Here is a 13,318-nt window from a genome sequence, read left to right on the forward strand (position 1 = left end):
CCAGACCCTGATCTAAATATCATTATTATCTCATTTAATCCTTGCAACAGCCTTTTAAAATAGTCATATCATCCCCATTTCACAGATGAGTAAACTGAGATATGGGGACTTTAAATAACTTGTCCATAATCACACAGGTAGTGAATGGCAGGGCTGGGATTCATACCCAGACAGTAATGGCTCCAGAATCTGTGCTCTTAGCCACTGCCTTCTAAAGAGGAAAATAAATCTGAAACTGGAATAAACCATGAACACTATAGTTATTAAGAAATATCACGATATTCTCAGGCCTTTATGTCTAATACAATGACAAATATAGAAAACATATGTTTGCAGGAAAGGATAAAAAACAAGGAAGAGGCAGGACAAACTCTTTAAATATAACTTTTGGTCATGTCTTAATTGAGATTTTAACTGTCCCTTTCAATCTTTGGTGCTTTGATCTTGATCACCACTTTCACCTATTTCTGAAATTAACAGTGCTAGTCACATCACAATGATTTTTTATCTGTTCATAAGTGTCGTTGTTCTACACAGGTGAGCTATAGTTCAACAGCACAGAAACCAGGACTCTAACTGAAGTAGAGAAGTCTGAGGTACATGCCACAAGTACTATGCTACTTCCATCTGAGTGTCTCAAGCATGTTCTGTCTCATCTCCACATTTCCTAAGAATGCTAGCCATTTCTTCTATACCATTAGATATAGTTTTTATTTCTGAGTCTCCCTAACCAAAAGTCTGCACTGAATGATGTGATGTGGGTAGTTCTGAAAACCAGAAATTCAACCATATTGTACATTGTGAGGTTACTTTTCTGGTGGACTTGGCAGATACACCAGACAGGAACCCTGCTGGAGTAACTTTTCCTACTTCTGAGAGAATGGATATAAGACTAACACAATGATGAGAACATTCCCCTTGAAAAGCTGTTAAATAAAAACTTCAACCTATATGATTTGTGTAGCCAAGATTACACAGTAAAATACATAGTAAAATACGGTATGAATAGAGTTAATGTGCCAAATATCATTTTATAGTACCGCACAAAATTATTATTTTTTCCTTATAGTTTTGAGTGGGGGTAGAGAAGGATGAGAACAGTACCTTTGAATCCATGTGATTTAATATCATATGTTTTATCATTCTTTTTTAATTTATCTTTACTGTTCAAAGTATTACATATGTCCCGCCTTTTCCACCATTCCAACTCCTCTATCCTACCCCTCCCATTTCCAGGCCTACTGCACTATCATCTGTGTCCACAGGTTATGCATATCCTATCTAATAAAAGAGAAACATGGTAATTAGCATATGACCGCTACCCTTCCCACTGGCTAATCAGGGAGATATGCAAATTAACTACCAGCCAAGATGGCGGCCGGCAGCCAGGCAGCTGGAAGATAACGTGAGGTTTGCTTGCTTCAGTGCCGGAGGACTTGAACATTCCCCGCCTGCTGCTGCCGGCCTCTGAGCTGCAACTATAAGCAACTATGTTACAAATATAGAAGTTAAACAAAACCCCAGAAACCTGCTTTAGTCGTGGGGCTTCAGCCAGCAAGATCGCAACATTGTTTCAAATACAGAAGGTAAACAAAGGCCAGAAACCTGCTTTCAGCAGCGGAGGCCTAAGAGCTGGAGCCTCAGAGCTAAAGCTGGCCCAGAATAAAAAAGAAAAAGAAAAAAAGGAGCAGTTGGGAGCGTCAGTCACCTGCCAACCTGAAAACAGCCCTCAGCCCCTCACCTAGACTGGCCAGGCACCCCAGTGGGGACCCCCACACTGAAGGGTGTGTGACCAGCTACCAATAGCCATCATCCCCTCACCCAGGCTGGCCAGGCACCCTAGTGGGGACCCCCACCCTGATCCAGGACACCCTTCAGGGCAAACCAGCCGGCCCCCACCCGTGCACCAGGCCTCTATTCTATATAGTAAAAGGGTAATACGTCTCCCAGCACCGGGATCAGCGGAGCCGAGAGGCCTCCTGGCACCGGGATCAGCGTGACAGGGGGCAGCGCCCAAACCCCCTGATGCCCCTGCGGCTCTGTGTGTGACAGGGGGCGGGGCCACAACCTCCCTATCCGCCTGCTCTGTTCATGACAGGGGAAGGCCCCCCAACCCCCTAATCAGCCCTGCTCTGTGCCTGATAGGGGGGAGCTCCCCAACCCCCTGATCGCCCTGCGGCTCTGTGTGTGACAGGATGCGGCGCCCCAACCCCCTGATCGGCCCTGCTTTGTGTGTGACAGGGTGCCGCGCCCCAACCACCCCCTCCCCCCAGGCCCTGCTCTGTGTGTGACGGGGTAGAGCCATAACCTCCCCATCAGCCCTGCCCTGAGTGTGACAGGGGGCGGCACCCCAACCCCCTGATCCGCCCTGCTCTGTGTGTGACAGGGGGCGGTGCCCCAACTCCCCTATCAGCCCTACTCTGTGAGTGACAGGGGGGAGCTCCCCAACCCCCTGATCGGCCCTGCTCTGTGCGTGACAAGGCGGAGCTCCCCACCCCTGATCGACCCTGCTCTGTGCGTGACAGGGTACGGAGCCCCAACCCCTCTGATGGGCCGTGCTCTGTGAGTGACAAGGGGCAGCGCTCCAACCCCCTGATTGGCCCTGCTCTTTGCGTGACAGTGGGTGGCACCGCAACCCCCCCCCCCATTGACCCTGCCTTGAGTGTGACAGGGGGCGGTGCCCCAACCCCCCAATCAGCCCTACCCTGAGCGTGACTGAGGGTGGCATCGCAACCTCCCGATCCGCCCTGCTCTGTGCATGACAGGGGCGGCGCCCCAGCTCCCCAATCAGCCCTGCTCTGAGCCCAATCAGGGGCTGCACCTAGGGATTGGGCCTACCCTCTGCCACCCGGGAGCAGGCCTAAGCCAGCAGGTCGTTATCTCCCGAGGGGTCCCAGACTGCGAGAGGGCACAGGCCGGGCTGAGGCACCCCCCCTTCCCCCCGAGTGCACAAATTTTTGTGCACCGGGCCTCTAGTCCGATATAACAAAAGGGTAATATGCAAATAGACCAAACAGCAGAACCAACCAACCAATCAAAGCCTAATATGTTAATAATATGCTAAGGCTGCTCAACCGCTTGCTACGACTTGCACTGACCACCAGGGGGCAGATGCTCTGACCAGTATGTTAGCTTGCTGTTGGGGCCTGGCAAATTGGGACTGAGCGAGATAGACTGGACACACCCTGGAGCCCTCCCACAGCCCCTCCTCAGCCAGATCGTGCACCAGTGGAGTCCCTTGGCCTGGCCTGCACCCTCTCACAATCTGGGAGCCCTCAGGGACGTCGGAGAGCCAGTTTCAGCAACATCCCGCAGGCCACTCCCCTTGGGAGGACACCAGATGCAGGGCTCATGGCTGGTGAGCACTGCTGTGGCAGCACGAGCCTCCCCGGATCGGGACTGATTGGGCGCGAGCCCATGGCAGGCACAGTGAGGCCGGGATGAGCAGGAGCAGCAGGTAGGAGCTGCAGGTGGTGTTGGCCTGTGGGATTCGGCCTGATCCCTGCAGGTCGTCCAGAGGGACCCTACCTGTGCACGAATTCGTGCACCAGGCCTCCAGTATACACTAAATTCTTTGGCTAATCTCTTCTTGCCCCTTCTATGCCCCCTTTCCACTGAAATTTGTCAGCCTGTTCCATGTTTCTATGCTTCTGGCTCTAGTTTGTTCATCGTTTATTTTGTTCACTATATTCCATATATAAGTGAGATCATGTGATACTTATCTTTATCTGACTAGCTTATTTTGCTTAGCGTAATACTCTCAAGGTCCTTCCATGCTGTCTCAAAGATTAAGATATCCTTCTTTTTTTACAGCTGCATAGTATCCCACAGTTTTTTTTATACACTCATCTACTGATGGGCACTTGGGTTGTTTCCACATCTTAGCTATTCTAAATAATGCTACTATGAACATTGGGGTACATACATTCTTTCTGATTGGAATTGGTATATTCCTAGAAATGGGATCACTGAGTCAAACAGCAGTTCCATTTTTAATTTTTTGAGGAAACTACATACTGTTTTCCATAGTGGCAGTACTGTCTGCATTCCCATAAGCAGTGTACTAGGGTTTCTTTTTCCTCCACAACCTCGCCAGCACTTGTTGTTTGTTGATCTATTGATGGTAGCGTTTCTAGTAGGTGTGAACTGGTACCTCATTGTTGTTTTAATTTGCATCTCTCTGATGATTAGTGACTTTGGGCATTTTTTCATGTTTATTGTCCATCTGTATGTCCTCTTTGGAGAAGTGTCTGTTTAGGTTCTCTGCCATTTTTTAATTGGATTGTTTGTCTCCCTTTTGTTGAGTTGTATGAGTACTTTATATATTTGGAAATTAAACCCTTATCCGATATATCATTAGCAAATATGTTCTCCTATACAATGGGTTCCCTTTTCGTTTTGATGTTGGTTTCTTTTGCTGTGCAGTAGCTTTTTAGATTGATATAGTCCCATTTGTTTATTATTTCCTTTGTTTCTCTTGCTCTAGGTAGTGTATTGGTGAAAATTATGCTACATAAGATGTCTGATAATTTGCTGCCTACATTTTCTTGTAGGATTTTTATGGTTTCATGACTTACATTTAAGTCTTTTATCCATTTTGAGTTTATTCATGTGTGTTAAAGTATCTTCTATTGTGGCCTCTTTACTTCTATTGTGTAAAGTGTTTTCAAATATTACAAAATTAAATGTTTTCTATTATTAGTATAAAGTTATGTTATTTTTAAATGGTTCAATTTGCTATGATAGAAATGTATTATTTATATAATATGGTAAAATCTAAAGAAACTTCACTCACATATTTTATTAAAGTTTAAATTGACTTGTTAATACTTTCAATAAAATGTGTCAAACTGGTTTTTAGCCAACATCAATACTTATTTCTGAATTTTAAAAAACTGAACATACTAAAATATTCAGGCGAATGATGTACTTTGGTTAACTGAGATTCTTATTTACAAAATTATATCCATCTTTACCTTATGAAAAAATGTGATCAAGATAGTGAATGATGTTTAATAATAAAACCCCAAAAGTTGATAATTTTCCTATAAAGAACTTCTGTGGACAGTTTCAAAGACACCCACAAATGTCTATGCTGGTGAGAAGAGCTCAGGGTAAAAATAAATGGTTTGAAACTGTAAATAAAACATAACTTCTTAACTAGCCCACTAAATCCTTTTAGGCTCAAAATCATGACTGGCATAGGAGAAAAGTTATTGGAAGAGTGGATTTTAATGGGAAAAAAACTTAAGAAGGGTTAGCATTAAATCACTTATTTAGCTGACCTTACAGTAGATAGGTAGGGATGGATACACACACACACACACACACACACACACACACACACACATATTTGTATGGCAGACTGGGAATATCTAGAGATTAATCTTGTTTTTAAAATAGAAAACTAGTTCACTATAAAGTAAATTTAACTTCTCACTGCACACAATATACACTCAAAAAAATAAATGAAGAGTGAAAATGGCATTTCACATTTGACCTACATATCAAATGACAACAAGAAAAGCAAGATTTGCTTTGAAGTCCATCTCTAGAAGACTTTATTGCAGGATCATGAACATATACTACTAGTAAATGCTTAGATACAAAATCATGTTCTCCTCTCCCAAAATCCTACTTAATACTCAATTAGAAAAATATTGAAAACTTAAAAGGAAAGTAAATATAAAGTACAATGGCATCGTTCAATGCATTTTAAGAAATGACATGTTATCACACAGTAACTCAAGCCTCTGAAAGAAAATAATCATACAATTGTACACTTGAAACCTATATAATTTTATTAACCAGTGTCACCCAATAAATTTCATTAAAAAGAAAAATATAATCCAATATAAATGAACAGTATTATGTTCTCCACTATGTAAAATCCCTATTTCAAAATCTAAACAAGAAGCCAGCCTTTCCTATTCACAGTATTATTCAAAGAATCAAAAAACCTTTAAACCTGGAAAGAAATTTAAATATCAACACATTGAACTATTCCCAAATTAAATAAGGTGTCCAAGACTAAATGTCAAGTGCATAGTAAAGTCAACAGTAAATCCAAGTCTTGTGATAGAGAGGACAGTGCTTTTTACACTACAACCCGGCTTTCTCATCACTGATTCCTGAAAAGGAAATACTAAAACTTTTAACAGTCATTCTCTATATCTTTCTGTATTACAAATGACTATCCTAGTTCTTCCGAAAGTATTTAAAATAAATTAAACATAGGCTACAGTGATGTAATAGCAAAACCACATACTTTAGTAAGTATTTAAGTCAGCATTTTTCAATACCAAACAATATAACTCATATGGAGACTATGAAACTCCAATAACATTGATTCAGTTTTCCTTTCACTTAAAGCCAATTTGCTTCTAGGGTTAAGTACCCTTAAATTTTATGTTTGTCTATCTTCTCTTGGTTAATTTTGAGAGAAATAAATGTTCATTAATCATTCAGAGTATGACCTTTTGGGAAAGGTATATCTTAACCTCACCAATTTATCAGGGAGACTGGGAATACAGCGTTTAATTTTTTTTCCCAACTCTTTGGTTCAATTTTCAATCTCTCAATTTAATATTTTAAAGGTTCACGGGATTTTATTTGTTGTTTGCTCACTGCTGGAAGAACCTCTAATCTACTGACCTATCATTGTATAGAACATTAGCTTGGTCCTATTTTCTCTTAACTGCCAACCAAGAAATGTCATCTGTTATATGTGTTTTGATATGCTTCTAAGAGACAGGGCTATAGCATCCCTAATATAAACAGCTGATGACTACTGAAGCAAGTATGGAAGACAGGAGACTAGAAGCTGGTACTTTGAAAGCTAGTACCATCTCTCAAAACAAACAATACATGAAGAAAAATGGCTATGTACGGAGAATATTTAGTGAGGCATTCCAAGCTCTTACAATTTTAGCAGAATATTATAAGTAGTCTAGGTGTAGAAATTACACCAGGAATATTTTCTTCATTTTAGGAGATAGAATAAAGTTTCAATGTATGATAATAGAAAATTAAACCTTTTATGAAGGTACTGGGTATTCTATATTCCAATGAATGTAAGTTAACTTCATTTCTCTTAAGAAACAAAGTTCTGTATATGAAAGAACTTATTTGGCAAATTATCTTTACAGTTTTAATCAAGGGTTGATGAGCACACTTACTCTAGATGAGTCATAAGAGGGGCTTGGTTGACCACTTGTTCCCCAAGATGGTGTACTTCCTCGTTCATCCATACCTATGGAGAGAAGAAAGTGAAAGATATAAATCCAAAAGGATACCATGATGGATGTTTCTTTGGTATAACAGAAGAGTACAATTCAGTGAGTTGCGTATGTATTTGCCTGGAACTGGCTGTATATCAATCTTTGTCTCAGAAACCAGTAGAAAGTAAATTCTGTCAGAGCATCTTCATCACTGCTTCATAAAATGCTCTATATATACTGCAGAATTTCCATACCAAAATACATCTTTGGAGACTTTAGACTAGGGCATAATTTTGGCCTCTCCATCTTTATCCCCATCCATTGCTACTTCTAAGAGTAGATGAACCCCCACAGGTTTCTACAGTTTAGTACTACCTCATGAAAATATAAAGAATTCAGTTCTTAAGGATAAAACTTAGAAAATGAAGCAAGTTAAATAACTGTTCAAGTTAATAAAACTGGTTTCTATCAGAGCATTGATTAGATATTCTTAAAGATAGCAAACTAAATCAACCCACATCAAATCAACATTAGTTACATCAAAGCTAATCAAAATGACATGACAACTCATCCTAGTAAAATTTTTTCTTAATCTGAATCCAAATAAATATATCCACGCTTATGAAAATTGCACAGGAAAAGTCAAAGTGAGAAGGATTGGTAACCATTAACAACAAAAGAATTCATTGTATTCCTTAATGTACCTTCTGAAGCTTTGGTTCCAATATTTTCACCTTCTCATCAGTCCCCATAAAAATCTGAAAGAGATGGAGATCTCTCAATCCAGCCACCTCTCCCTTTTCTGTTTTGAAGATCAATCTTTTTCATCCTTGAGTGCTAACAGGGTATACTTTACCAACCCCTCTGAGCTTCTTTTTATGACAAAATAAAAATAGTTGACTTTTTTGGTTTCATTCTTGCATGAGAAAACTCTAGAATTTAAAAAGAAACATTCCACTAGTTTTAGAACCTCTTTTTCTTCAAAAAAAAATTCCTTTTAAGTCTTCTGTGATTTAAATGAGAATGTGATGTGTATTAAGTTAAATGTCCCAAATTCTCCAGTAACTGGCCAGCATTCCCAAAGCTCTTTCAGAGGGACTGAATTACCAATTGAAGGGTTAAGTGACAAAAAGCAGGGGAAAGAAATCAGTTTCCAAGTAAAAGCTACTAATTACTAATTCAGTTAGTAGGACCCTAACTAATTCTTTTGAAGAATCTGTATTTCCTATATTAAATGACTAATATATATTTTTAAAGTTTTTAAACACATTAGAGAAATGATGGGTACCTAACTAAAGACCACACTCTAGGCACAATTTCAAGTGAAACCAAAGTTTTGAAAACACAGAGATTATGCAAAAAACTACAAAATGTTCATTCTTTGAGAATTATCAAAATTCTACATTTAAGATTCTATCTTATCAAAACATACTTTGTTACCGTCTCTCTATGGGCTATTTTCCAAGCATTTTCTTCACAATCAACACTAGAATAGTAGATAGAATTCCCATGAGACTCGATTCAAGACAAAGGCTAGTATTAACCTACAAAATCCACTTATATAAAACTACTTAATTTTTAAATACCTTCCATTTGCAATTATTTTTCTATATGAGGTAAAAAAAAAGATTTTTTATACTAAACTAGAGGCCTGGTGCATGAAATTTGTGCACGGCGGCAGGGGAGGGGGGGTCCTCCCGTCAGCCCGGCCTGCATTCTCTCCAATCTGGGACCCCTCAGGGGATGTCCAACTGCCGGTTTAGCTCCTATCCCGTAAACTGGCAGTCAGACATCCCTCTCGCAATCTGGGACTCCTAACCGCTCGCCTGACTTCCAACCTGCCTGCCTGCCTGGTCGCCCCTAATTGCTCCCCTACTGGCCTGATCACCCCTAACTCCCCTCCCCTGCTGGCCTGATCACCCCCTAACTGCCCTCCCCTGCCAGCCTGATCGCCCCTAACACCTCTGCCTCAGCCCCAGCCACCGTGGCTTTGTCCAGAAGGAGGTCCAGAAGATGTCCGGTCTAATTAGCATATTATTCTTTTATTAGTATAGATGACCAACACAAAATATAAAAGTAAACTGGCTACTGGGAAAGCAGGGTCTCAAATATTTGTACACCCATGTTCAGGGCAGCATTATTTACAATATTCAAGTGTCTATCAGAAGATGAATGGGTTAAACAAAATGTGGTAAATACTTACAATGGAGTATTATTCAACCTTAAAAGGAAGAAAATTCTTACATATGCTAAAAATGGATGAACATGAGGGCATTATGTTAAGTAAGCCAATCACAAAAGGACAAATACTGTATGATTCCACTTATATGAGGTCCTGAGAGTAGTCAAATTCATAGAGATAGAAAACAGAATGGTGGGACTGGAGGAAGTGGGAAAAATCACACTTTCATTAAATATTTATAACAATGGAAATTTATTTTGATGATCCCATCCTAATGAAAATAATCAGAGAAACTAAGATGGCAGCATAGGTAAACACCGAAGTTGCTGCCTCGCACAACCACTTCAAAACTACAACTAAAAGATAAAACAGACATCATCCAGAACCACAGGAAGGCTGGCTGAGTGGAAATTCTACAACTAGAAGGAAAGAGAAAAGCATACCGAGACTCAGAGGAGGAGCAGTGCGTTAGTAAAATACTAAGGTGCGGAGGTGCATGTGGAGCGGGCTGGCAGCTGAGGGCGCGGTTGTCTTTTGCAATCGGGAGGGAGTCTCAGGCTCTGAGCTCCAGTTCCGGGCGAGTCTTTGGGGACCCAGACTCATACCGGAGAAGCGGGACTGTCTGGCATTGGTAGGAACTCGAGGGCAGCTTTCTCTCGGAGGTGCTTGCAGTAATTACCAGGATACTGAGAAGCAGAGCCAATGAGGACAGGACTGAAGGAGGCCATAACTGCTCACTCCGCCCTGTGGATCCTGTGGGACCTGCCCCGCCCAAACCCTGCACGGAGGCTTTTGCTGGGTAGCCTCAGGCAAAGGCTAGATTAGCACCTCCCTAGAGATCCAGGAGCGAGTGTCCCCAGTGGTCAGAGTGGGACCATCCAGTTTGCAGCTCCTCGGACCTTGAAAGGACACATTCAGGGGGCAGACCCAGTGAGCACCAAAGCCCCATTGAAGCAAGTCTTGCCCCGGAGGGGTGTCTCCAGCACAGAAGTTCTCCCACTGCAGACACGGATGATTCTCACAGCCAATTGGCCTGGAGGTCATTCCCTCCCAGTGATACCTACAACAATCAAGGCTTAACTACAACAAGACTGTGCACAAAGATCACAAGGGGGTGCACCAAGAGTGTCCTCCTCATGTAATTGGGGAGGCTGAACCACTGGGCCCTAGAGGACACTTAGCACAGAAAACCACTTTATCAACAGGTAAGCATAAAAAATGCGGAGACAAAGAAACCGGACACAAATGACAGAAATGGAGGAAAGCAAACTACTGGATATAGAGTTCAAAACCACACTTTTAAGGTTTTTCAAGAACTTTCTAGAAGCCACCGATAAATTTAGTAAGACCCTCGAAAAGACTGGTTAGACCGCCGATAAATGTACTGAGATCCTCAAGAAATCTAGTCGACCCTCAAGGTTATGATAAAGGACCAACTGGAAATTAAGCATACACTGATTGAAATAGAGGATATTATACAGACTTCCAACAGCAGACTAGAGGATCGCAAGAATCAAGTCAAAGATTTGAAATACGAAGAAGCAAAAAACACCCAACCAGAAAAGCAAAAAGAAAAAAGAATCCAAAAATACGAAGATAGTGTAAGGAGCCTCTGGGACAGCTTCAAGAGTACCAAGATCCGAATTATAGGGGTGCCAGAAGATGAGAGAGAGCAAGATATTGAAAACCTATTTGAAGAAATAATGACAGAAAACTTCTCCTACCTGGTGAAAGAAATAGACTGACAAGTCCAGGAAGCGCAGAGAACCCCAAACAAAAGGAATCCAAAGAGGACCACACCAAGACACATCATCATTAAAATGCCCAGAGCAAAAGACAAAGAGAGAATCTTAAAAGCAGCAAGAGAAAGAAAGTCAGTTACCTACAAGGGAGTACCCATACAACTGTCAGCTGATTTCTCAACAGAAACTTTGCAGGCCAGAAGGGAGTGGCAAGAAATATTCAAAGTGATGAATGCCAAGAACCTACAACCAAGATTACTTTATCCAGCAAAGCTATCATTCAGAATTGAAGGCCAGATAAAGAGCTTCACAGATAAGAAAAAGCTAAAGGAGTTCATCACCACCAAACCAGTATTATATGAAACGCTGAAAGGTATCCTCTAAGAAGAGGAAGAAGAAGAAAAAGGTAAAGATACAAATTATGAACAAATACGCATCTTTCAACAAGTGAATCTAAAAATCAAGTGAATAAATAATCTGATGAACAGAATGAACTGGTGATTATAATAGAATCAGGGACATAGAAAGGGAATGGACTGACTATTCTCGGGGGGTGGTGGTAAGGGGTGTGGGGGATGCGGGAAGATCCTGAACAAAAATCGTGCACCTATGGATGAGGACAGTGGGTGGGGAGTGAGGGCGGAGGGTGGGTTGGGAACTGGGTGGAGGGGAGTTATGGGGGGAAAAAAGAGGAACAAATGTAATAATCTGAACATAAAGATTTAATTTTAAAAAAAGAAAAAGAAAATAATCAGACCATAATTTATTCAGTTTAGGATTGAATTGTTTTACTAGTATAGTATATCAAGTAATTAATGAATATGAGGCCTTTGTATGATTTCAAATGCATTTGTAAAAGAGAATATAGAAAAGATGGGTGCCTGCTACAGAAAACATCTGAGAAATTTCAAAAGAGATGCATGAAATTTTGTGAAAACACATACTCAATTTTCATCAAGTGACATTAATTACTTCCACAGCATGAAGGAATAGCAAAGATTAATTAAATAAAATGGTAATTAATTAAGCCACAGCTAAAGAGGGCTATATCCCCATAATACTGGACATTGCAGGGAGCTCAAAGGGTGCTGAAGAATAACAAGGGTCTGGCTAGGGTTTATACTCAAAGTTCTATAGTTTTATTGTTAACATATCCAGACTATGAATGGACGGTCGTGGCTGGCACTGACAAAGGCAAGAGTCATCTTTAGGCTTCAATGACTCCTTTCTGCTGAAGACAATGGCTGTACAAACTTAGAAATATGACAGGAATAATAATCTTTCCAAAGCTTCAGCCATAAGATCAAAGTAAGCATTAAAAAAAGAAATTACACACAGAAAATAAACTTAATACAGAAATTATACACATTGATCAAAACCTGAAAAACTATTTATCCCAAGAAAATACATCATAGTTAAAATACAGTGATTACAATGCCAGGCCAACGTGGCTCAATGGTTGAGACTACCTAGAAACCAGGAGGTCATGGTTCCATTCTCGGTAAGGGCACATGCCCAGGTTGTGGGTTCCATCCCCAGTGTGGGGTGTGCAGGAGGCAGCCAATCAATGATTCTCTTTCATTATTGATGTTTCTATCTTTCTCTCCCTCTCCCTTCTTCTCTGAAGTCAATAAAAATATATTTAAAAAATACAGTGATTACTAGAGAAAACATTTCTATTAAGATGCATCTAAACCATCATTGCCAAATATTTTCTTTCCTTCCCATTTCTAGTCTATCTACACCAATTTAACAGTTTTAGAGAAGCTAGTTTCACAATTGACAAGACTAAAATGGTAGATATAAGAGAAAGTTTACCAATAATTAAGCGGTAGAAACACTTTTATTCTTGCATAATTTTCTAACATGTTAATCTGATATATTCCTATCAATAAGATTAAGATTTAATGAATAATTTAATTAATATAGAGATTAAATCTTTCTTAATCTTTTTTTTTTTTTCGGTCAGCGGTAACGGGGAGGGGAGGGGAAGGAAGCACAGCATTGGGAGGAGGAAAGACCTATTTAATCTCTTATATATAGAATCTCTTAAGTGCCTGCTTTTCTGAATGGAACCAATTAAATAAAGTAACAATATGTATATATTTTGAGTCCATGTGTCCCATTTTAAAAGACATACTATTCTTATTTAATATTTTCCAGTAAAGAACACT

General features: G+C 40.5%; 1 protein-coding gene across 5 annotated transcripts in view; it reads right to left on the reverse strand.

Moving 5' to 3' along the window:
• Positions 1-13,318, reverse strand: part of TCF12 (transcription factor 12) — a 370,918-nt gene that overhangs the window by 224,056 nt on the left and 133,544 nt on the right. For all 5 annotated transcript variants that reach the window (XM_059700173.1, XM_059700160.1, XM_059700181.1 and 2 more), the window contains one exon: positions 7,179-7,252. In XM_059700173.1, the coding sequence (XP_059556156.1) occupies positions 7,179-7,252 (74 nt within the window). The remainder of the gene's footprint in view (positions 1-7,178; positions 7,253-13,318) is intronic.

The sequence above is a fragment of the Myotis daubentonii genome, chromosome 1, assembly GCF_963259705.1.
Source record: "Myotis daubentonii chromosome 1, mMyoDau2.1, whole genome shotgun sequence".
NCBI classification, from domain to species: domain Eukaryota; kingdom Metazoa; phylum Chordata; class Mammalia; order Chiroptera; family Vespertilionidae; genus Myotis; species Myotis daubentonii.